General features: G+C 31.5%; 1 protein-coding gene across 4 annotated transcripts in view; it reads left to right on the top strand.

The window, feature by feature from the left end:
• Positions 1 to 27322, top strand: part of LOC127715430 (transient receptor potential cation channel subfamily M member-like 2) — an 85169-nt gene that overhangs the window by 30539 nt on the left and 27308 nt on the right. For all 4 annotated transcript variants that reach the window (XM_052221471.1, XM_052221470.1, XM_052221473.1 and 1 more), the window contains exons 3-11: positions 1936 to 1993; positions 5310 to 5487; positions 7703 to 7854; positions 9612 to 9831; positions 10727 to 10910; positions 12830 to 12974; positions 13930 to 14008; positions 16580 to 16803; positions 18754 to 18882. In XM_052221471.1, coding sequence (XP_052077431.1) covers positions 1936 to 1993; positions 5310 to 5487; positions 7703 to 7854; positions 9612 to 9831; positions 10727 to 10910; positions 12830 to 12974; positions 13930 to 14008; positions 16580 to 16803; positions 18754 to 18882 — 1369 coding nt within the window. The remainder of the gene's footprint in view (positions 1 to 1935; positions 1994 to 5309; positions 5488 to 7702; positions 7855 to 9611; positions 9832 to 10726; positions 10911 to 12829; positions 12975 to 13929; positions 14009 to 16579; positions 16804 to 18753; positions 18883 to 27322) is intronic.

The raw sequence follows: 27322 nt of genomic DNA, 5'->3' as shown, positions 1-27322 counted from the left end.
TCATCTTGAATATTCTAATAGATAGAGATAAACTATAAACAACAAAATTCAGCACAGTAAGATCTAATAATTAGTCATATGACTAAAATTGTCAATTGACCCCATAAAGAGTTTAGAGCCTCTAGTTCATGTCCCGGCCTTTAATAGTCGACTATAGAGTTTAGATTGTTTTCTCATTGTTGAAGGCCATACAATTGCCTATAATTGCTTAAATTATGAAATATAAAAATATCGGAACTATCAAATATATGTATAACACATTCATTTTTGTAAAGAGCGACATAAATGTTAAACGTTTATGTTATCTTCTACATGTATCTAACAGAAAAATTAAATCATAAGAACGCCCATCCAAATTTTAAAAACAAATAGTCAGTAACAAATGTCCTATCATTTATTGAAATTACTTCATGTTAATTGCCCTGACGTTTCGAATTTAAATTACGGTGTTTTTTAAATGTAATTTATTTCCAAACAGCGAGCAGTTACAACATAACTCTTCTGATTTTCTCCTTCCATTTTGTTTTCAGAAAAACAGTTTTGTTCAACCTTCAGCATATGTTTAATGCTAAACTTTCAGTTGATTATGTTTTGCGTATTTTTTTTATTGACATGAAATTTTTCGGTTGTTTTTGGTGATGTTTTTTTTAATGTTATTTGACTGTCTAGTTTTGAAACCCTATATCACTACATTTGCAATCTTTTAACTGAAAGTTATTTTAATCTCAGATATTTACGAGGCGAAGGCAAAATCATATTATGTTACTAGGCACATGTAATAGATACAAATGCAGAAATTAATTTGAAGCGTTTTATGCGCTCTTGAATTGCTCTTGAAAGTTTTTATCTTAAACAATTTATTAACAAATATTCTGAGCTTAACTATGTTGAGTATAATATACAAAAAGATGTAGTTTTTAATCGTGAGAAGTCAGCATGTCGATACATTATTATTATATTGTCATCATTTGACCTCCTGAATCATGTGCCTGCTTTAACAAATTATAAGTTCAAAAACAATTAAGAATTAATATTCACACCTCAGGTGCAAACTCTATGAAGTTCATTAGAATCGAGTTGTTTAGCCTTAACTAAAACTAGTAACAATGGACTGTTTTCCCGCAAAATAATGTATTGAATGTGTTTGATTGGATTATTCTGCCATATTTCAATTTAAGGCTTGATCATTTTCAAATGATTCCTAATTTTGACAAATACTTCAACAATGAGTGAAATGACGATTTTCTTATACCAGGTATAGATTACCTTAGCCGTATTTGGCACAACTTTTTGGAATTTTGGATCCCGAATGCTCTTCAACTTAGTACTTGTTTGGCTTTAAAACTATTTTGATCTGAGCGTCACTGATGAGTCTTATATAGACACAACGCGCGTCTTGGGTATTAAATTATAAGTCTGGTACCTTTGATAACTATTTACACCACTGGGTCGATGCCACTGCTGACGGACGTTTCGTCCCCGAGGTTATCGCCAGCCCAGTAGTCAGCACTTCGGTTTTGACATGAATATCAATTATATGTTCAATTTTTTTTTTAAATTTCCTGTTTACAAAAGTATGAATTTTTCGAAATACTAAGGATTTTCTTATCCCAGGTATAGATTACCTTAGTCGTTTTTGGCACAACTTTTTGGAATTTTGGATCCCCAATGCTCTCCAGCTTTCTACTTGTTTTGCTTTATAAATATTTTGATCTGAGCGTCACTGATAAGTCTTATGAAGACGAAACGCGCGTCTGGCGTATTAAATTATAGGCCTGGTACCATTGATACTATTGTTATATTCATATTTCTGGTGTTGTTCCAGCTGTTGTCTTTAACATATTGGTATACAAAAGTATACACTTTACATGCAATGTTTCTGCCAGTCATTACTTATGTATTCAAAAATAACCTTAAATGTTTAAATGTTTGCAGAGATGATTCACAGAAGTACATGACGTTAAGGAGGAAAACGACATTAAGGAAAGTTTTAGTGAGTTTTTGCTTTTATATTTTTAGATTACTTATTATCAATTACATAACAACAAGCTACTCTTAACTGTCTATATTAATGTAACAGGGTTCTTGTGCGGATTAAAAGGATTCGTCAAGTTTAAATATGTTTATTTATACGACATAAATACATAACCCTGAAAGTAAACAATTAACAAAATAATGAATACAAATAGACAAAGGGATATAACTCTAATTCATATTACGGAAAGTATATATATAAAATACGATAAACTGGCTCTTTTCTATAAGAATACAACCAATACCAGTAAAGTGTATATGTTATTAATATATAAATTCAATTAACCTCAATTATAAACCAAGTCAGGATTAGGTGCTTCATTCTGTAATAATATTACGCTAGTCATTCATAGATTTATGAATGAACTATTTGTTACTATAATGTTAGCATGTTATAATTGACATACAGGTAACTACTATTCACAAGACACAAACAATAATTACACTGAACTAAAATTATATAGTCATACACAAACAATACAATCAACTAAGAATACATTAAAACACTGATCTTACCATGTATATGGTACAGAGGTCTATCTCCTATTTGGAAACATCACCAGATCATAATAACATCAAGATATTCTGTTCCTGTTAAAAAAATACAAATAAAACTTACATTAGTCTAATGAACTAAATCATATCTGCAAAGCATTTATAAACAATAAGTATAATGTCCTATAGACATTGCTTTATACCTTTTATAATAATGATATAACTGTAAAAATAACCTACGTCAGAATAGACCCGCATGTATATGAATCATGTTTTGCGACTGATTTTACAAATTGATATGCCGACCCAATCCAATATAATGAAATGTATGCTTCAGAAAATTTTTGATTTCACCTTATAATTTATTCTTCTGATGACAAACAATTTAGACAAGGATTTTGGACAATGGATTGACATATTTATCTGAATGTATTTTTGAAAGTCTGTGAAACTTATGAAACACTTTACTGTCAATATATCAAGATACTGACAACATCTATTATGATTATTGGTATACAACTCCAGTAACGGAATAATTCACGATTTTCAGAATCTTCAGATTTTTAATCAATGAAATGATAGGAATTGATTAAGATCAGTTTGGAAAATATGTTTATTATCAATGAAATCCTTAACTTCATATTTCGTCCAGCGACTGATTTTTATACTATATGAATGACAGTCAACATAGTTCTAAATAATCACATGTTACAATTATAGCAAGCATGCTGCATGAAAGCTACACACAGGTTTCCTGTGATTTTTGTAACAATTTAAAAAAAAAATTAATAAATGACATCGGAAATCCTAAAATGTACACTTTATGACACATATATGGAGAAGATTCATACATTGAAATGAATAAGCAGAACAAAATAATATCAGCTATTAATCTTCTTGTTAACAAACATACGATGAGTTAAGCCTTTTTTTTTAAATCTTGCATTGACAAACGACGTTAAGGATATCAACACACTACACAATTTCCATTCTTGTTTATTAAATGAACTTGCATAACCTGAGCAAATGTTCTCTAACGAATTTAGATTAAACTTGTTCAACTTAATTTCTAAATTATTAAAACCTTCGCTGATTTTAATAAAGGGGAAATAATCCTTATATACGTATACATTTTTTACAAAATTATTTATCTGTGATATTTTTACTTAGCACTTGACACTATTGAACTCGCTATAATCAGTACTTGATTAGAATTAGCTGCAAGGATTTTCTATACTATTTGAAATATCTTCACATTTACTTTACAATTCCTAAATTATCACTGTCACTTGCATACTAAAGATTTACTTACAGGTTGAAAAAAAATTTAAGTAATTTTCCTTGCTATCAATTCGGGCATTTAAGAGTTGAATAGAATAATATAACTATCTATGTATACAAATTCCACCGTACTACCCTGTTAATTTCGATATGTATCCACTTAAGATAGTATATTGGTTTATTATTCATCAGTGATCATTTTCTCTTTGAAATAAGTACACAATAATTTGACTATTTTTTTCAAATTGCAAGCGTTGAACTATTGGACCGGTCAATAGTTTCCAACTATTGGACCTCGATGAAACTATTTGACCGCAGGCGTCATTATATTTCGGGGAATTTCCAATGCAGCTACGCGATTGGACGAATTTGAAAATACCGCGGGAGTAACGACGTCGCGTTTTACCTATTGCATCTAGGCTTGACGTCAGTACAAGACGTAGCCTTAGCATTTCAGAATATTTATAAACGTTATGGTTGGGTTTCTGCTTTTTATATTATGAAAATAGATTTATCACCGCCATTTATTGTCTGTTGTCTTTTTCGATATAATTAAACACTTACAGACTGAATATTCGTGGAATAGTAAGTTCATTGTCCCCTCGGATACAACTATTGCCCTCGGCTTTGCCTCAGGACACTATATACACCTCGGGGGACAATAAACCTACTATTCCACACATACCCAGTCTATAAGTATACAATATTGTTGTCAATGGAGGGAAATATAAAATCTGTCTCTCAGCAATTAAAAAAGTTTTTTTGATTTTGGCATTAAATTAAGATGACCATCTTCTGATCTCAAGATATTAATGTTTGTCTGATGGAAGGGTAGAACACTGGCATAGATTATAACATAACAATTATAGAATACAAGTAGACAGCAGTAGTTCGAATCTAAATTATCGATTAAGAGGAAATAAATTCAAGTAACAAACAGACTTAGGGACTTCATGTCACAAAAAAGGTGCGTGTGCGTGTGTCCAAAAGGTAAGCTTCAACTGTTATGCAGACATCACCTGCACAGTGAAACACAGTGCAAATCAATAAGTTTACTGATCAGGCTACTCATCTGGTATCTTCCCGATAGTGAGTTGAGAGAACTATAAAACCTATTAGTCCATTATGAATGAATGTGACCGTGACTTTATCAAAATCGATTACAAATGTTCGTGATTTAATTAAAATATGAAAACATCGTAAAATATACAATTGGGTAGACGGAATGTTTTTCCGGAGAATGGAATTATATTTGTTTAATGACTGATTTGACTTACCAAATGAATATGATGCATACCAAATTTTTCTCTTTGCTATCACAAAACTTTAACTTAGTCGAACTTCATATGAAGTTGATTAATTCACAGCAGGAGACATTAACCCTGTTGACCCTTCTGTTTTATTTGTATATTGAGTTACTAGAAACTATTATGATTTGTCCAAAATGGTAGTACGAGAGTTCAAGATTTTCTTTTTATTTATAAAAAATGATATTTCAGTTTAAGCAGATTCCTGACACCATTAACCGAACAGAACTTCTGCGACACAAATTGCCAGAGGAATGGAAGATATCTGCACCAGAGGCCATAATATCAATAACAGGAATAGATCATCAGTTCAATTTAAAAGACAAACACAATTTGAAAAGACATTTGATTGATGCAGTTTTGAGTACTGGTAAATCGATTATCTGTTTATCATTTCCCGTCTTGTCAATGTCGTGCATTTTGATAAGTTGCCTGATATTTGGCTTTTAAAAGAAAATAACTACATACCAATTAGTACTAGGCAAACATTGTAAAAACAATATGAGACTGCGTTTTCAAACTGATGGCAATTCTTGATTTCCCTTCCAAAATAATGTAGAGAATTAACATAATCCAGTCATATAAAGCTTAATATACATTACCTACGACCGTTTATTTTCACTTGAAACAATCGAATTTAAAACGGTATTTCATTTCAAATAACAGTTGTTTGCAATGAGACGATTTTGTAGGAAAATCTTTGAATGTGTGCGTACATGTAAAATGTAAAATGCACAACCGGGAATTGGGGTGTAGACATATATATAGACCAAGGTTTGTTTAATTAATTGTTCAAGTAATGAATTCCAAAAATACTCTGTTTATATTTATATGTACATCCTTGGGGAGGTAGGGACACACATGAAATACAAAATAAATGTCAAAAAAAAATTTCAGTGAGAGAACAAATAATAAACAAGACTTGTTTTTAACGTGTTCTAAACGATATACATGGACATTTTTAACACAACCCATAAACACGTTTTGTGTCTATATAATTTGAAACATAGCTAGGCGATTTATAACATTTTTTATGTTCGGGGGTGGGAATAGAGGTTAAGGTGGGAGTTAAAACTTGCTATCGTGTATCAATCAAATTCACACATTACTAGGAATGCAAGTAATGCTCCCGTATAATTTGCTTTACGTTTACATGAACTAATAAAAACGTGAATGTAATCATATACACAGTTTGAAAAAGTCATGGTCGATTGCTTTCTATATAAACGTCAAAAGAATGTTACAGCATTTGCAAATATGAAATTACCTTAACATTATGTGACGTTATCTTACGATTCTTTACGATAAATTATTAGCTGATTTGTAATTCTATATTTGTGCCTGATATATCATGTACTATGATACAACTCTAGAAGCTACTGCCGAGGAAAGGTAATACTAGGCCACTGAATGCTGAATTATTAGTTTAGTCTAGTTGGCCGAGTGGTCTATGGCGCTCGACACTGTGCAGGCGGTGTCTCCATATCCAAAATAGCATAAGTTTGAATCCCACGCAGGGAAGAACAAAAAATTATTTCCGCAAATTTGCAGATTTAACACTGTTGTGCTCTTATTTATATATATACACTGGTTGACAATTTATAATCTGAAACGGCAATTCGCATCTCAACATCATCCCAAAAGTTTGAACATTAAAACATGAATATGTTAAGAGTTAAAGTTTTTTTTCAGATATTTTCTTCATACAATATCAGTATTGTTCAGTCAGCACGACTTATAAGTAGAGAAAAACCGACAACGCAAGGACAAAAAGGAAAATAGACAAAAGACAACAATATGAAAATGAGAAGATGTGGTTTGATTGCCGATGAGAAAACTGTCCAAACGAGACCAAAATGACCTACAAATTAACAAATATGGGTACACCTACAGCCTACAGCAATGAGACAAACCAATACTGCATATCCAACTTCAAAAAGCTTCGAAATGACAAATGTAAAACAAATCAAACGAGCAATCAAACGGGTCGATTTATGTACGAAATAATGAACGAGAAACGAATATGATATACAGCATCAAATAAAAACAACTGATTCATAGGCCCCTGATTTGGGACAAGTAAATATCGAATGTGGTGGGGTTAAACTAGTTTGAATAAGCCAACACTCCCCCTAACATGGGACAGCGGTGTAAAAGTACAACATAAGACAAAGCCATAACAGTTAGTTAAAAAGGGTTTAACTCATAAGATCGATACATATCAGAAATACATCTAACAAAAACATAGATCGGACGTGGCGTGGTACTTATACATCCCAACCACAAAAAAGATATCTAGTACAGATCTAAGAGTACTCGCAGTTACTCACAGCTAGTTCAACATGTTCAAAGCAAATATCAACTAATAAAAAAACATGCTACTAAGCCTTAACAAGCTTGCACAACGCTCCGCATCACACCAAAGACTGACCGACAAGAATCCCACCAAATCCAGGAAGTAAACTTGAACCAATTTTTACATGATGCTGTCTTATGAATATCTTTTTCATGTTTTTCTTAGGTAAACAACTAATGTAAAGAAATGCATGAATTTAAAAAAGATATAACATACTTTGTATTTGTAGGATCCTGGATTGTAACTTGTGGAACGGAGTCGGAAGTGGTGGAATTTATTAAGGATGCTGTTAATGAACAAATAGCACTGAAAGATTTCTACATTCCAATAGTTGGACTTTTATCGCAGAATGTTTTAGATGAAATAAAACATAAAAAAACAGTAAGACTTATCAAATTGTGGTACAGAATACAGAAACTGATTCTTAATGAAAATTTTTTTTTTTTTTTTTCAATTTGTTATTTTTGTGAAACAGAAAAACACAATTTTTAGAATTTCGGCCATAATAATCAAGAATATTAATATATTTAGTTTATATAAAAGACAAACGATGTTTCCAATTTGTTATAAGAAATACAAGGTATGAAATGAATCTGCATTTTCTAAGGTAAACTAGAATACGTATGTGTGTGTTGAGATATAAAGTTATATGCTCTTTCATAATTTGGACAGAACATTTAGAAAAGACTATCGAAATCCTGCAGAACTGTTTTCTCCTTTCCGATAAGCACTAAATTAATGTAAAAGACAAATCGTTTGTTATGTTTCTGTATAAATTACAAATGGTCAGTTTATTTTTATTCCGAAATTGATAATAATTATTGTATTTTTTCTTTGCGGATTTATTTCACAATTGAGTCGAATTTAAAAGGCTCTTTCATGCAATTCTAACTCTTTTCTAAAAAAGTAAAAAAAAAAAACATGATCCAAATTAAACTTTTTGAACGATAACATTTCCTTAAAATAAAATATGCTTTACCCTGTTACTTGAGGTTAAAAAGGGTTTGTTGAAGAAAAAAACCTACAGATATATATTTTTATATTTTCTTATAACTGAAAATCGAAAACATGTTTGCAGATTTGGTTTTGGTTCAAGTTTGGAATCGCAAATAAAAAAAAATTCAGTTTCGTATCCTGTTACTTATTCCCTTTCAGTGAATTCAATATAACGTTTCTTAAAATAAAATGCCTAGTTGATTCTTATTTAATGTGTTTTACACATGAACATTATAAGGCATAAATAAAAACTGACACACCAACAAATATACCTGAATACATATCTCTATGTACAATATGTTCAATAAACAAATATAGAGAATAGTTATCAAAGGTACCAGGTTTATTATTTGATACACCAGACGCGCGTTTCGTCTCCATTAGACTCATCAGTGACGCTCAGATCAAAATAGTTAAAAAGCAAAAAACAAGTATAAAGTGGAAGAGCACTGAGGACCCAAAATTCCAAAAAGTAGTGCCAACGTTTTTCAAGAAAATTCATCGACATTAACTTGCTCTTATTGATAACAAACAAAATGTGTTACTAGATATCCTACAGCTTATGTTTCAATAGATAAAGGAAGATGTGGTATGAGTGCGAAGTAGACAACTATCCATCTAAGTCACAATTTATAAACGTTAACCATTATAAGTCAAGGTACGATCTTCAACACGGAGCCTTGGCTCACACCGAACAGTAAGCTATAAAGGGTCTCAAAAAATTACTAGTGTAAAACCATTCAAACGGGAAACCAACGGTCTAATATATATAAAAAACGAGAAACGAGAAACACTTATGAACCACATCAACAAACGACAACTACTAAACATCAGATTCCTGACTTAGGACAGGTGCAAACAATTGCATAGGGTTTAAACGTTTTAATGGTACCACACCTTCACCCTTATGGGAATACATTGTGTAACATCACAACATAGAAAGACCCACTATAAAATATCAATCTGAATGGCTTAACTCAATCAAAATACGTAGTCCAGTAAACTATAATCTAATCTAACGAAATAGTGTTCTAATGCATTCCGGATGTTTCTTTCCTATATTCCTATATTCAATTTTTTTCCTTTATTGTAGACATTGTAGCAAATTGTTTGAATGTCATTCTATTCGAATTTTGTATTAGATTTCAGGCTCAAAGAAGAGTACTATGAAGAATACAGAAAAAGATAAATATTCTCACTTAAAAAAAAAGAAAAAAACATTAGATCCAAATCATACACAGTTCATTTTTATCGACGGAAAACATACCAGTGCCAGAACAAGGACCAGGACCCGTAATTCTACATTAGAATGCAGAGAAGCTTTTAACAATTTCTTATCGTGTATATGCGATGAAAACGCAGGTAGTATAAAGTGGGTTCTAATTATTTCTTTATACGTTAAGCTAAAACAACTCAACGTAGCATGCTACAGTTAGTTACAACGCTTGTGATATTGTTTAATCTATAGTTATTGTTAGATTTACATATATCATGGTTTTCAGGTGTGTATTGCTGCAAGTTCGTGTTTAAGGTGGGGCCCGTATTTAAAGTTATGTATTTTGTTCATAGTTGAGAGCCATGTGCTGTTTGATTCTTGAGTCTTTTTATCATATTCAGTCAAATGTAAGATGTAGAAAATTTATATTTTGATAATGTTTAGGGTTATATAAAAATTAAAACCACAAAAATACTGAATTAAATGGTAAAATCAAAAGCTCTAACACATAAGAGTCAATTTCCAATTTGCTATAGCATGGCGCCTACTAACTAAATATAACTTATCATCATGTACTTTCAGTCTCACAACTAGTGAAACATAAGTTGTAAAGTTTTCCAGAACACTTGAGTCCACCACCTTTTTTGATGGGTTTGTGTTGCAAGATCTTTAGCTTTCTCTAAGTAGTTTTTTTTTTGTTTTTTTGTTTATATTGCAATCATACTATACATGTATCGCCTGATTTGTCTATATCTATGAAAGGACTTAAATACTTTTGTATGTAACATACATATTTGTCTCGCTGAAATTCGCCAAGTTTAGAGAAGATGTCCGCTACTGTACTGTAGAAAATGAATCTTTGGTAAAGCGCATATTATTATCATCACAAAAATGCAATGTTATCAATGTTTCTATAATCATTGATAACATGTTTATAATTAAATAGTGAGTTTCATTATGTATGCCCTTGTTTTGTTAGCCCCTGATGGAATGTGCTATTTAGCAATTCAAGAGCACATTATCTTTTCTTTCTCTTTGTAGACGGAAAAACAGAAGCCAAAATAACCTGTGACAAGCTGCCAATAGTCTTAGTACTAATTGAAGGAGGAGTTGATGCAATGAGAACAGCTTCAACTGTAATGAAAGGCAAAAATCCCATTATTGCAATTGAGGGTTCAGGAGGAGCAGCGAATTTCCTTGCTTCTTGCTATTGGCAAAAACATAGGTTTGCTGAATAGTTCACTTTAACCTTTGTTATAACCTTATAATAGGATTAATACAGATTTATACAAAATTCTCGCATGTTTTGTCAATACTAGGTAATTCTATTTAATGATTTAAGAAATGCATTTTTTCGAAGTATTATAAAATAAAAGCACAGAAAGTCATGAACACACATATTAGCTTTGTTAAATACACATATTTCTCATATAATCACTTTAAACAGAAAACATTCATGATAATCATGCGAGACATTTTTCGCCTATCAATCAGGAAAAGTGTATGATATCGCAGATATCTTGTGAAACAAAAAGAGTGCTTCACAAACCATACATACAATCATACCTAATCAGATAAAATTATATAAAGACAATATTCAAAGCGAAAAAAGAAATGCCGGTCTTTCTGTGATTTTAAGGTAGATTAAAAGAAGGCTAAAAGATACCAGAGGGACAGTCAAAATCATAAAAAAAAACTGACAATGCCATGGCTAAAAAAGAAAAAGACAGACAAACAATAGTACACAAAACACAACATAGAAAAATAAAGCCTGGCAACACGAACCCCAGCAAACACTGGGGGTGATCTCAGGTGCTCATGCAGGGAAAACAGATCTGCTCCACATGTAGATCAACTGTATACTGCCATCTTGAATTGGACAATAGTAGTACTAAAAAAAATTAGCCTTGTTCGTTACTTAAAACTGCGAAGCATATTCAGTGTACAAATATTCATTCGAATACAGAGACATTATACATTGAATTCCCCTGCCTAAGGAAGATATGAAGATTTGTTTACACAAGAATATTCACATTTCTTAAGGGCTGTTGCCGAGTGGAATATGATTTTTAGAGGGTGAGCAAATCTTCATATCTCCCGAAGCCTAGGAAAATGAATGTTGTATTCCAATGCCTTGTTTTCTACCTGAACATAAAATATTAGTTTGCATACATTTATTTCCTTATCCAATGGTTTTTAAAACTACACACGACACACACATTGATAAACAAAACGGATCAAATGTTAATTATTAGTCTTTTTGTTTTACACCGGAAATAAGTTTGAACATAATAATGATTTTTGCTATCGCTATTTAATAAAAAAGAAGTTAAAAACGTTATGAACATTAACGGCGCGTAACGTCACATGATGTAGTCTCTACATTTCAGATAAGGAATATGAAACTCATATTGGAATATGCAGATTTGTTCAATGACACGTGGGATAGTCTCAACCTATCAAGTATTGATTTAAAAGTAAAATCACAAAAATAATTTACTCCGAGGAAAATTCAAAACTAAAGCACATCAAACGAATGGATAACAACTGTCATATTCCTGACTTGGAACCTGATTTTCTTACGTAGAAAAAGGTGGATTAAACCTGGTTTTCTAGCTAGCCAAACATCTCACTTGAATGAAAGTCGCAACAATTTCATTATATTGACAACGATGTATGAACAATACATACAGACATAATAGGTAATAATGTCAAAAATAAGGGTACAGCAGTCAACATTATGTTATAATCATAATCACTATAAAAACAAATAAACCAAACTGTTCAGAAAGTTTTATTGTTCGAAAAGCTTTTGTAGACATCTAAATTATCAGTTCATTATCAGCAAACCTTTTTATGTTTGGACAAGAAGTGGACCCACTAACTAAATCAATTTGAAATAAACAATCACGTTTCTTTTACTGCGATACTAATGTGCAAATATACGTTAAATTATCCAATTTGTTTTATTTAAAAAAATGTTTCCCCATTCATGTTATGAGTGATATATGTGTGCGTCAACAATGTAGGTCTATCTACAAAACTCATATTCATTGTCGTTTTTGCGCAATTGATTGGACTTTTCGTTTTGTAAACATCGACATATTTTATTCGTATACATGTACATTTGTGTTGTTTATATAGGGGGAGCAACGACGAGACGAATAAATTAAAAGAAACAGACGAAATTATTGAAGAATTGAAAAAGGAATGCTTTAATGATAACCAGACGGAGTTAGAAGATGAAGCAAACAAACTGTCAAAGCTCTATCTTGAGAATACAAATTTGGTAATAGAATTTTACAAAAATCAAACTAATGTATTTATTGATAACACCTATTGATTTAGATGCAATCATTTTAATCCCATTACTCATATGCTAAACCGATTCATTCGTGTTCTAAAGGGAAGTCAATGTAATGTTGTTGTCTTATTTTTTATGTTGTTTTATTTGTTAAAACATTGATTGTGCTTTCAATAAATTGAAACATTACTAAGAATTAAGCGCTATAATTTCAAGAAAAACTTAATATGACTTTTATGATGTTAGTACGTTTAGTTTGAATCTTGTTGATGAAGTTAAAACAAAAACACCGCGTCGGAATCACAAAATTCATGGTTATTTCATATATATTTTTCTAAAGTTGTTTTAAAATACTTTTGTTTGTTTGTTTTTAAAATGGTGAAATAAGTAGGGTTCTAATTAGAAAAGACTGATAACTATTGTGTATCAGATTTGCATTCAAGGGTAGTATGTGTGACATTTGTTTCAATTGTATAATGGAGGTTTGATAATAATTTAAATAACTTATCAATGTTATTTATATTGTAATTTTACCTGTTGCTATTCATTCATTTTGTAACGTAAAAAAAAAGGTGTTTGCTTATACATGTCTCATTGATTTGTGTTGCCGATCAAAATTATTAGTTCCTACTCTAAATACTTCATAATACTGACGTACTATTCTAGTGCGTGTGGTTCCTACAAATGCTAATTCAACAGGATTCCGAAAGAAATGTTACTGCACTCTGGATTGAATTGGACAGACTTTTTTAATACATTAATACGTTCTAATTACTCACCAGGGGTATAATTCATGCAGTTAACAATTCAGACTATGTGAATGATTGTTAAAAACTAGTCACATTCGAAATCATGTTATAACATGAACCATTAATCTGTTGGTCCGTCACTGCCCACTTAATACACTTAATCATAAGTTAAATTTTAGGTTTAACTGTAGGTTTACGTATATTCACTGGAAGACAAAACAGCAAAAGTTGATGAATATATTCAGAATGCTATATTCAAGATTTACAAAGGTAATTTCTTTTTAATTGAATACTATACAACTTAATTTGGAGACTAAAATTTGAACATGCACAGAATGTCAATAGAGTTATATGCACAATAACGATGATACAGATAAAAAATGAATATGAAGTGTTTTACTCATTCATAGTTTGTTAGCTTTAAACTGAAAATATATTTATATTTCATTTTCCATTGTCAATAATTGTTATTTTTTTTATCCTCTTTTAAATATGATTGAATTATTTCACACCTCACTTTAGGCAAGCACAAAAAAAGTCAAACCATTATTTATTATGTACAAGAGTTCCATGAATCTCTAGGACCTTTTATTGAAAATTGCGATTGCGATAACTTTGATAATATTTGCCAAAGCCTCTCACACATTTTGTTACAACACAACTGTAGATAACGATATTCTGTGGTAAAAGACAGCATTTGTTTATTGAGAAGTTACAAATGAGTATTTATTGTGCATTGTACTCCATTTTTTCCTTCGCAAGTGAACTGAATATGATTAATGAAAACAAGTTTTCACACTAATATGCTGATCAATTTGTCAATGGTATATTCATTGATGTTTAGTATAAAAGAATATAATGAGTTAGTGCAGGTCAAGTTAACGGAAATTATGACTGCCATTTTATTTTGAAATGGTATTTACAAGCATCACATGTATTGAATTATTTTTCACTTGACTTTAAGCAAGCAAGCAAACAATCAATCCATTTATTCTTATGTACAAGAGTTCCATAAGTCTCTAGGACCTTTGATTGAAATTTGCAATTGTGTTAACTTTGATAATATTTGCCAAAGCCAAAAATTGTTATCATGGTGAAAATCATAAATCTGGAATAACAAATACAAATGAAACATTTGAGATCTCTTTTAGACTGTCAGCTTTCACAGACTGCACCTTTTCGAAATTAACTTAGAGTTCGTTATTTTGATTGATATTTATTTTATAAGGACAAGATCTGCATGATCTATTTCTATACATATTTTCAAGAAACAAGACAAAACTTGGATTTTACATGTCTAATTTATAGCATTGGAGGCAATATTTATTGTCATATCGAATGAAAAAAAAAAAAAAAAAAAAAAAAAATGGATATCACATGTATCTTTTACATTAATTCATTTCTTTTCTATAATAAAATCACCACCACCAAGTCCGTTTGTTAGTTGTATTTCTGCTTTGTATCGGTCCGGTGAGATACATATAATTCCTTTCTTGGTTGATTTCTATAGTGTGTTCTTATATTGTACTGTTACACATCTGTCTTAGGTTCGGGGAGGTCTTTGGTACCAGCAAACAACTTTACTGCCTGCTATTCAGTGGTTATCGTTCGTTGTTGTGTATCTTTTATTTGTTCATTGTTGTAAAAACAAATGAAGCAGTTAGTTTTCTCGTTTCATTTGTTTTAAGTCTGTCATTTTCGGGATCTTTCTAACTGACTATCCGGTGTTAGTTTTGTTCCTTGTAGAAGGCCGTAAAGTGATTTATAGCTATTAACTTCTGTGTAATTTGGTCTTAATTAAAACTGAAATAAAAAGATAATATTCTGCACATTATAATCTCAACAGAAATACTAGTAATGGTTATTTTTAGAAAAAAATCATCCCATCAGGGACTGATAGTCCACAATCAGATGTATCAAATCAGTGCTGTGAATAAAAATAAAAATAAAAACACCTTAAAGTTTTTATGCGCCCGAAGCACTTTTCTGTAATTATAAAAAGACTGGTTCATTTTTAGAATATGGACATCGTCGTATTTGTTGACTCCTTCTTGGGATAAAAAAAAAGAGGATAGCGATCCTCTTTTTAGCATGTTTAGATTCAGCATACACAATGAAAAAAATCAACAGTAATTGTTATTGGAGTAAGCTACCTAAATGTAATGAGTCGGACAATAAATGCTAAACCTACCAATGTACCAGTAAAACAATTTTTAATCATACTATATTGAAAGTCAAATGTTGCTCAATCTATAGACTCAGTGGTTTGATGATTGACTTTTTATCTTATTTGTTCTTATTTTGTTAGATTGATCTATCAATGCATAATTCAGATCTGGAAACGAAACCAGACACTTTGTTAGAAGTCAAAATCTAACAAATTAGTATGCGTTTATTTATTAAATTTCGAAATAGAATAAATTCTTTTTACAGAACACACAATAAGTTTAACTAACATACTGTTATATATAACAAGATGTGGCAAAATGTCTTCATTCAACTGTTTTCCTGTGTTCTACGTCTTAGAAAAGACGCTTCTACAAATCTTTCTTTCAGAACCAGGTGAGAAATTGACGTTCTCAACAACATTAACAGAAGGGTCATGTGCGTTACTAACACCTTAAATAGCAGACTGAGTATTCCTTGGAAGTTATTAATGAATTTCTAAACTATGTGAATATCTATGAAATACCTTAAAGTTATATTGCCACATTCAGTAATTGCAACAACAAAATAATTTTAGAAGAGATAAAGATTTCAGTGTTACACAACCATTTTTTTTGTTAAATTGTATTAGACCTTAACAATACACAACAATATATCATCTTATACTTATTTCAGATTGCTATGAAAACATGATAAAGGAAGTGGAAGATGAAAACAACATGAGCAATGGAAACATGATAAACGGTGTGAAAGATAAAAACAATGAAAGCATTGAATCACAAATACTGAAAAATTCAATAAAAAAGCAACTGAAACTTGTTGAGAAATGGAAACGGTATGACATTGCTGACAAAGAAATCTTCATTGCAAGAAATCGACACGAACTTTCGCAATTACAGGTATGTTTGTGAATTCATGATTGATATCAACGATATAAAAACTTGAATGTATTGTACTTGTTTTGTGAAATGAATGCCTATATATTTGTACAGGATGAAGAAGGAAAATACTTTTTCCTAGTTATGCTCTGAATATTCATTGAATTTCAGATTGATGTGTCATGTGTATTTTCATGGCATTTGTTTTTGTATAAATGTGTAATTCATCTGCCCGTAAAATAATTCAGAATGTGTTATTTTTCGCCAATGTCAATGATTTACATAGCATGTCATATAATTATATATTTATTACTTTGCATTCTGAAAATCACGCAGCGAAGCAAACCATTAATTAACCATGTTTATAAATATTTGAGTACATTCAGCTATTTTAGTATATTGATAACATAACGTCATCCATGTATTTTTTTAAAGGGCATACACGCCAATAAAACCTTCTTTGTGTTTAACATTTAGTATAACATATGCTTGTCTTAACGAACAATTTGGGGGAAATGTGCTTTTATACCTTAAAACTATACTTATTCTGCTGCATCTAATACTCATTTCAAATTTCTTTGTCCATCTGTCATGCACGAGACATTATATTTAAAACCTTATATAAACGTTGAACCTAAGATAAGACACAAGTGACAAAATATAATACCTAACCCGGACAAAGAATGAAGGAAAGAAAACACATCACTTTATGTCAAATAAATGTAAACCAGCATATCAAAATCTTTGTGAAATTTGTTCTTAGGTTGTTATGTTTTGATGGTTTAAAATAGTGTAAGTCACATTTTTTAAGAAAAGATAATACACTGAATGCCATGATCGTTGTGTCGTTTTACAGGTTTCAATGATAGTTCAATCTACTCTATCAACCTGTGAATTATAAAATTTGTAAACAAGAATTTTATAACTTAAATATACTGTTTTGTTTTATTGTCATATTATATAGCTACGGATTGCTAAATTGCCGTAGTTATCAAAGTCAACTATAACGTATTGATATGTCATATTTTGCACAGTATCTAGTTGATCATGTTCGGATATGCCAAATAAACTAGATCTATACTACACAACGGGGAAAACAAGGTTTACATATAATTTTTGGTATTGATCAAAATCCATTCCGTCACAGGCACACATTTCATAATCAGTGCAGATTTCTACATTCTACGATTTTTGTCAGATTTACACTGTTTTATATTCAGACTTCCATTGAATAATACTAGCTTATTTATCTAGTTGGACACTTGAATATGTTGAAGTTCAGAGAAAACAGTTTGTTTTATAAGGTTGTATCTCCACCTTTTTCCAGCATTATTGCTCCAAAACAATTGGTTTAAAATTATCTTTAGTTAGTAGTACTAAGTTAAAACTGATTGTATTTTGCTAATTTAAGACTAATTCTGAGAAAAATGAGCCTTCCAGAATCGTGATATCACGCAATTGAAAATCCATAATCCATCTCCAATAGAATAATAGTGATCAATTTCTAAAACTTCATCGTTTGTCGTTTAGCGTTCTGAAATTAGGAGGTTCTTTATCTATTTCAAGTACTTGTTTATTCAAAAGAAAATTGAACAAACAAGTACCCTCCAGGGCCGTAGATTCAACTTCTACCTAACGTTTTACATTTCTGTCAAATACTTATTATATCGAATTTTAAAACTTTATTTTCAATTTCCCATAACTTACACGACAATTTTGTCTCTGGTGAAGAGCTGTCTCATTGATATCATACAACATATTCTTATCCTTATGGATAACAAGAAAAACAGGTAAAGAATTTACTCACTATAACTAAAATTGCAATATTAAGTAAATGTTATCATTCAATATTATGTTATTATTTTCTATTCCCCTATTGAATTGAAATCCTTACAAATGTTTTATCTACAAGTCGTCTCTAAGCATATTGAATTTAACAATAACTAAAAAAATACTTTTTTATTATAACAGAAACAAATTGAACAGCTGTTCTTGTCGTCACTTAAAGCCAACCGAACGGACATTGTCAAGTTGATAATTGACAGAATAGAGAATATGGGATCATTTGTACTCCAAAAAATATTCAAAGTATACAAAGAGGCTAGTAAAATATTTGTATATATACTATTTCTGTTTGTATTATGTTTAAACGATACTGTTTCAAGAAAAACATCCGATAACTGATATATTACAGGAATTCAGTGTGTATTCGTATGTGGCGCTTTGGCATTTCAAATTAATACCTTAAGAATACATTACATATAGAGTAATGCAAATTTTGTTTTTGATACTGACTTTATCAACAAGAAAACCAAGCAAGACCGCTGATGAAGTCAGTATCAACACATACAATTGTATCAGTCTTTTTTATCGACAATGTGTATTTTTTATGTGTTTTTTTTTGGTTTCAGAATATGAGGTAAAATGAAATAGTTAGTACACCTACATTTACGCGTACAAAATGTTGGGGTATTTATTTTGTTGTATTAATGATATTGATTAATTGTCATCGGCTTGATCACGTGACGTTCCTGCACTGATACATGACGTTATAGAGCAAAGGGTAAATGTACAAATCCGCGAAAATTGAAACTCATAGGTTGCAGGACGGACACTGGATATTTTCATCATCGGGCATTTGAAGAGCTCACTTGTTGTCTTCATGTCTGTTTATTTATGCTAGCTATATTTTTGAAGGATGTTTTCATATTTCTTTAGCCGTTATACTGAAATTGTATACCAATCATAAGCGAGGAATAAGATTAAGGAATATTTGGACCCATGACATGTGGAAAGGACGGCAAATATATGGTATATAGGAATAAGAAAATGCGGTTTGAGTGCCAATGAGGCAACTCTCCATCAAAGTCACATTGTGTCCAATGTAAACATTCTAGGTCCAACTATGTCTTTAAACACGAAAGCCTTAGCATTAAAGCATTAGTTATTTCGATTCAAATATGACAAATATTATAATTTATAGGAACAATAAACACTTAGTCAGAAGTTAATGTTCTGTGCGAATGGCAGTTCTCTTTATTTCCGTGAAAGTAAAGCTGAAGGTGTTCATTCAATATATGTGCTGCATAGGTTATTTAAAAAAATACTGTTGGTCATAATGAACACATCTGCATTTTTTTTAAGCTTAATACTGTTTCACTATCTACATATACAAGCAAAACACAGTTATCATGTAGTACAGTCCCTGGATGGTGTAAACTTACCACTAACGCCATACACCATTACACCGTTCACCATACACCATGTGCCTTACACCATACAGGATACACCTTTGCATCATACACCTTACACATTACACCATACCCCATTCCCCATTCTATCTACACCATCCGAAATCACCCATAATGCAATTTGATTTCAAAGAAAGCGTGCGACTGCAAAATTATTCATTTATTTTATAAAACGAATTTTGATCACAATATTGTAAATTAATGTATAAAATAAAAAATCAGTTTTTATCAATATTTTGCATACAGATAGCACTAAATAGTAGTTAGATCATATACAATAATCATGATAATTGAAAGCAATATTGGTGTACAGTTACTGATATTAATCATGTTAATGGTCGGTATAATAATATTTCTTTTTCTGCACCAATCAACAGTGCAAGCATGTTCTTTTTTATTCAAATAATTGAATCATCACCAAACAATAGTAGGTTTAACATCTCAGACTGGCTCCAATATAACATTCTTTTTTACTGTATCAGGAACATATATATTATCTGGAGTTTTGATACCTCAAGCTGACACGTACAAAAAAAATATTTGAACACATCAACCAAAACTGACCATATTTGCACTTTATTATAAAATTGAGAATGGAAATAGGGAATGTGTCTCGCAACAAAATTTCAGTAGTTTTGATACCTCAGGCTGACTCGTATAACAAAATTATTTCAACGCATCAACCAAAACTAACCATATTTGCACTTTTTTATGGTAATTTATATAGCCGCATAGTAAACCAGCAACTATTTTATGTCAGAATGGATTGCATAATACAAATGACATCTACATTGCAACACAATGACAACAAAAATTTGTCTCCATCAATTTCGATTGCCAGCATGTCCTCTTCTTATTCAAAATGTTGTCTCGCAACAAACTTTCAGTAGTTTTGATACCTCAAGCTGACTCTTATAACAAAATTATTTGACGCATCAACCAAAACTGACCATAATTGCACTTTATTATGTTAATCTATAAGGCCACATAGTAAATCAGTAATATTGTGATGTTAGGATGGATCGTATAATACAAATGACAGCATCTTTGCAATACAACGACAACATAAATTTGTCTCCATCAATCTAGATAGCCAGCATGTCCTCTTGTTATTCAAAATACTGTCTTTCAACAAAATTTCAGTAGTTTTGATACCAAAACTTTGACACACAACAAAATTCAGTAGTTTTGATACCCCAGGCTGACTCGTATAACAAAATTATTCGACAGCATCAACTAAAACTTGCCATATGTGCACTTTATTATGTAAATCTATATAGCCGCATAGTAAATCAACAATATTTTATTGTCAGAATGGATTGTATAAAACAAATGACAGCAACATTGCAACACAATGACCAAAAAAGATTGTCCCCATCAATCTCGATTGCCATCATGTCCTCTTTTTTTCAAAATATTGTCTTGACTCGTATAAAAAAATTATTTAAGCGCATCAACCAAAACTGACCATATTTGCACTTTATTGTGTAAATATACATAGCTGCATAGTAAATCAGCAATGTTTTGATGTCAGGATGGATTGTATAATAAAAAATGACAGCAACCTTGCAACACAATGACAACAAAACTTGTCCCCATTAATCTTCATTGCCAGCATGAACTCTTTTTATTCAAAATATCATCTCGCAAAAAAATTTCAGTAGTTTTGATATCTCATTCTGATTCGTATAACAAAATTATTTGACAGCATCAACCAAAACCGACCATACATGTATTTGCACTTTATTTTGAAGATATTTATAGCCGCATTATTATGCAGTAATATTTTTATGTCAGAATGGCTTGATTAATACGATGACAGCAATATTTGAACACAATCACTACAAAATTTTGTCCGCATTAATTTAGATTGCCAGCATGTCCTCTTTTTATTGAAAATATTGTTTCGCAACAAAATTTCAGTAGTTTTGTAACTTCAGGCTGACTTGTACAACAAAATATTTGCACTTTAGATGTATATCTATATAGCTGCATTATAAATCAGAAGCATTTCATCTCTGTACTCGTAAAACCTACCTACCTAGTCCTTTTTATGCCCGGAGGCACATAGGGCAAGGACTAGATCTTTCCACTCATCTCTGTTCTGTGCTTTCTTTTCTATTTTGCCCCAGCTGATTCCATGTTCTTTCATTTCAGCTTCAACTGTTCTTCTCCAAGTTGTTTTGTGGCGTCCTTTCTTTCTTTTCCCCTCAGGTGTCCATCTTAGGGCAACTCTGGTCAAGTCCTCTGCTGGTCTTCTTAGAACATGGCCAATCCATCTCCATCTTTTTTGCGTCAATAAGTTCTCCATGCTGTTGGATCCTGTTGTTTCATGGAGGTCTTTGTTGGTGATCTTACGTGGCCAGAATATCCTTAAGATCTTTTTAAGGCAACTGTTGTGAAAACTGGAGAGCTTGTGGATGTCTTTTTCTGTCATTCTCCAGCATTCAGCCCCATATAGCAGCACTGCTAGTACACAACTGTTATATAGTCTAATTTTGGTGTTCTTACTGATGTTGCTTGACTTCCAGATGTGACTTAGTTTTAAAAATGCAGTTCTTGCTTTTCCTATTCTGGCTCTGATGTCTTTGTCTGCTACTCGTAATACTAAACTGTTACTAAAGTCAGTAGTTCAGGGTGGTTTGTATAATAAAACTATTCGACCACATCATCTTACACTGACATTACAGATTTCATTTGTACTTTACAATGAAAAGTATGCGAAAATAAAAAGGAAGATGTGGTATGATTGCCTTTGAGACAACTCTCCACAAGAGACCAAAAGACACAGAAATTAACAACTATAGGTGACCGTACGGCCTTCAAAAATGAGCAAAGCCCATACCGCATTTTACACTAGTTCTCTTCTAGGAAAAGTATACTGTTAGTATAATATGTCGGTTGGTTGATTTTGTTAGTAGCTCAATATCAAGTGACAAATATTTCATTCCTGTTCACATGAGTATATTTTATGGCAGTGTGTAGGATAAGTGGGCTTTTTAACCGGCTCCGGCAAAATAGCCTCCTAAAAACATTTTTAAAAAGTAAAATATCAAAACTGATATTAGTACTTGTTTTCTTTAATAGGTAGTCTAAAAAAATATGTCTTTTTAAAAAATATTTTATATACATAAGCAAAACATTAATTCTGATTAAAACATTTAATACACATATCCTAATATATTTCTTTTAAGTCTGGAACCAGAAAGGTGCTGCCACTGTAGACATGAACCAGGCTGAACATAACAATAAAATTGAGAATGGAAATGGGGAATGTGTCAAAGAGACAACAACCCGTCCATAGAGCAGATAACAGCCGAAGGCCACCAATGGGTCTTCAATGCAGCGAGAAACTCCCGCACCCGGAGGCGTCCTTCAGCTGGCCCCTAAACAAATATGTACACTAGTTCAGTGATAATGGACGTCATACTAAACTCCAAATTACACACAAGAAAGTAAAATTGAAAATGATACAAGACTAACAAAGGCCAGAGGCTCCTGACTTGGGACAGGCGCAAACATGCGGCGGGGTTAAACATGTTTTTTGAGATCTCGATCCTCCGCCTATACCTCTAGCCAATGTAGAAAAAACAAACGTACAACAGTACGCACAGTAAACTCAGTTTAAGAGAAGTCCGAGTCCGATGTCAGAATAGGAAACAAAAGAAAATAAACAAAATGACAATAATACATAAATAACAACAGACTACTAGCAGTTACTGACATGCCAGCTTCAGACCTCAATTAAACTTATTGAAAGATTATGTCTTCATCATATGAATATCAGGCACAATCCCTCTTGTTAGGGGTTTAGTATTATTCCGTCATAAAATATATGAGAAGAACATAACCCGTGTCATGCCAGCAACTGGTTTTAAAATAAATATGTTCAATTCCGATGCAAAGACCCTATAAGTGAACCAATATTAAAGTCAAAATATGCAATCTTTAATGACCTGACAACAGTATCGTAACTATATCCCTTCTTAATAAGTCTATTTAAAGGTTTTGCTAGCTTTTGAGGTGAATACTGACATTTTTGTGCTTTGTAAAGAATATTACCATAAAAGATTGGATGTGAAATACCCGAACGTATGAGTAGTCTGCATGTTGAGTTATATTTACGAATGATGTCCTTATACCGATGATAAAATTTAGTAAATGTTTTGACTAGTTTATGATATCGAAAACCCTGGTGTAATAATTTTTCAGTAATATATAAATTTCTCTCGCTAAAATATAATACGTTGTTACATACACGAGCAAATCGTACAAGTTGAGATATATAAACACCATAAGATGGTGACAAGGGAACGTCACCATCTAAACATGGATAGTTAACGATAGGAAATGAAAAATCATCTCTTTTATCATAAATTTTTGTATTAAGCTTCCCGTTAAAGATATAGATATCAAGATCGAGGAAAGGACAGTGGTCATTGTTAGTATTAGCTTTATTTCAAGTAAGTTCGACAGGATAAATTTCTTTAGTATACATACTGAAGTTGTCATTATTGAGAGCCAATGTATCATCCAAATATCTAAAAGTATTGTTAAACTTTTGTATCAGATGTTGTTTCGATGGGTCTTTGCTGATTTTAGTCATAAATTGTAACTCATAACAATACAAAAACAGGTCCGCAATACGTGGTGCACAGTTAGTCCCCATTGGAATTCCGATAACTTGACGATATACGGAATCTCGCAAGCGAACAAAATTGTTATCAAGTAAAAATTCAAGGGCAGATATAGTATCAAAGCATGTCCAATTGACATAGCTCTTTTGTTTGTTGCTACTAAAAAATGACCTAAAAGAGTTTGAACATATGTATTCGCATTCCGACTTTTTAAATGCCCATTTAATTAGGTGTGTGAAGTTTTTCTTGATAAGAATATGAGGCAAAGTGGTATATAGGGTAGAAAAATCAAAACTTTGAACAGATTCAAAATCACCAATATATGCTTGCAATTAATCAATTACTTCCAACGAGTTTTTGACACTCCAAAAGTAGTTAATTCCACTATTTTCAAAGGCCTTATTTGAACAATTTATTATCAGGTTTTAGATTGTACCAAGTGTACTAGTAAGTAGAATAGACAATTTAGTAGTGGAACAATGACTTGAAGACGAAATAAATCTATATCTGTAAGGTGATTTGTGTAGCTTCGGAAGCCAGTACATAGTTGGGACTTTCATTGTATTTGGTTCTGCTTGTAAAGAAGTAGCCAATAGTTTGTGTTTGTTACAGATATCGTTTTCTGAAAATGAAGTCAGTTGGAATGTTGGTGAATTTGTGATTTCCTTTTGCAGAACCTCAATGTAAAATTTACGTCAAACTATAATGATATTATTAGCAGCTTTATCAGCCGGGACAAAAATAAATTCCTTGGCTAGTTCTTTTAGTTTATGTTTGATACGAGAGATAGGATTTTTATGGTTGTTGTTAAGAGTAAAATGTTCTTTAAAATGTTGTATATCAACTATCTTCATTACTGAATTAAAAAAAGGGTCCAAAGATTTTTTGTCAGCTTTTTCCTGTTTTATCCATTTCAAACAGTAAGCACGAAGTGAGTCGTGAATGATATTACGACACTCATTCCAATTAATAATTGACGGGGGACGATATTTAGGTCCTTTACTGAGGAATGATTTTAACTCTCGGTCGCAAACGATGTAAAGGTCTCCTGTTATAACATAGGAAATGGGGCCATAAGTGTATTCGGAATTAATACAATTACATGACGGAGGTGTATTTTCACTGATATTTACATCTTTACAGACTTGGCTATAATTAAACACAAATTTTCGGGTAGATTTCTTGTAAATATAACAAATAAGAGGGAGTTCAGTATTATCAAAATATCCAGGAATTTGTTCTTTAACAGAATGGTCGTTAAAAATACCGGCAATATTTACAAAATCAAAACCTTTATTGACATACTTTATTTTAATAAAATGTTTTTTTATGATCTTCAGAGCGATCAATTTTGGGAAACAGTTTAGAATAACAATATGCCATTATAATTTGAACGATTTCATACTTAGGACTGCAATATGAAACTGTTTTGCAATCCTCTAAAATTTCATTTAATTTATTAATAGGTAAAGAACAGAGCTTGGCCTGTTTCTTTAGCGTCTGCGTCACTTTTGCAAAATTTGCAGATACATATCTACATTTCAATATTCAACATTCATAGAATAAATGCTGTCAATAGCTAGATTTCTGTGCATCGTGTGTACAATATTTTTTATCAATCTTATAATATTTTATTGCACCGTAGACTATAGATTATATTGAAGTTTTGTCTGGTTTTCATGAATTTTATAGTCCTCGTTTCACGTTTCAAAGTACTCCAACACCTGCTGTAGATCTTCATATCAATCAAAATCGAGTTTGTTTGATAACAAATTTGTTGTTTTTCATTTTTGAACGTCCAATGTTTAACAGAAATTAACGTATGTACATGTAATTAAATGAATGCAGCTTACTAAAATTGAATGACTAGGAAGGCAAGGCGAACAAAAAGGTTATTGACATCTAGCCACATATATCATTTGTGCATAAATAGTTCCCCTAAAAATATATTTCATAAAGTCTTGATTGAAAATCTGAAATAAGACCGGCAAAATAGCCACTGCCATATTTTTTCGGACGTCTGGAAAATATCCTTTATAATCCGTAAAGACAAATCTGACGAAATTGACGAGATTGTTCATAATTATACAATATCTTATGTACACTAACACTGTACAATCGTAAATCCAAGGCCAACAAGGTGAATTGCGATGCAATTTCTATGAGTTAAATTTAAGAAGAGACTGTCAAAAAAATGGGAAACGAAGCAAAGTTACAAATGATGTTGATATCCCAAGATATACAAATATTGTTCCGATGCGTGGATAACCTTTCTATTCGCCTTCTAGTTAAAAAAAATCCTTTCTTTTATGATACATGTAGCTGCATGTGATCACACGTGTGTAATTAGTAGACATTGTTTAAGGTACAAAAGAATATGAAAAAAAGATTTTTTTAATGTGTATAATATCTATAACATAGAGTCTAACGAGTAAAGTAATTTGCTATACTGGAAAAAAAATATTATTATTATTGCTTATGTTTACAACCCGAAAAATTAAAATAGAACGAACTTCGGTTTTAACCAATGAAATGTCGTACACCATTCATTCACACCATTCCCGATCGCACGTTACACAATCACACCATTCCTCATACACCATTACACCATTCCCCTTACACCATACACCATACACCATACACCTTCTATCA

Source organism: Mytilus californianus, unplaced genomic scaffold, assembly GCF_021869535.1.
Source record: "Mytilus californianus isolate M0D057914Y unplaced genomic scaffold, xbMytCali1.0.p SCAF_9, whole genome shotgun sequence".
Taxonomy (NCBI): Eukaryota; Metazoa; Mollusca; class Bivalvia; order Mytilida; family Mytilidae; genus Mytilus; species Mytilus californianus.
Note: the sequence above shows the minus strand (reverse complement) of the source record. Positions and strands in the feature narration are given on the sequence as shown.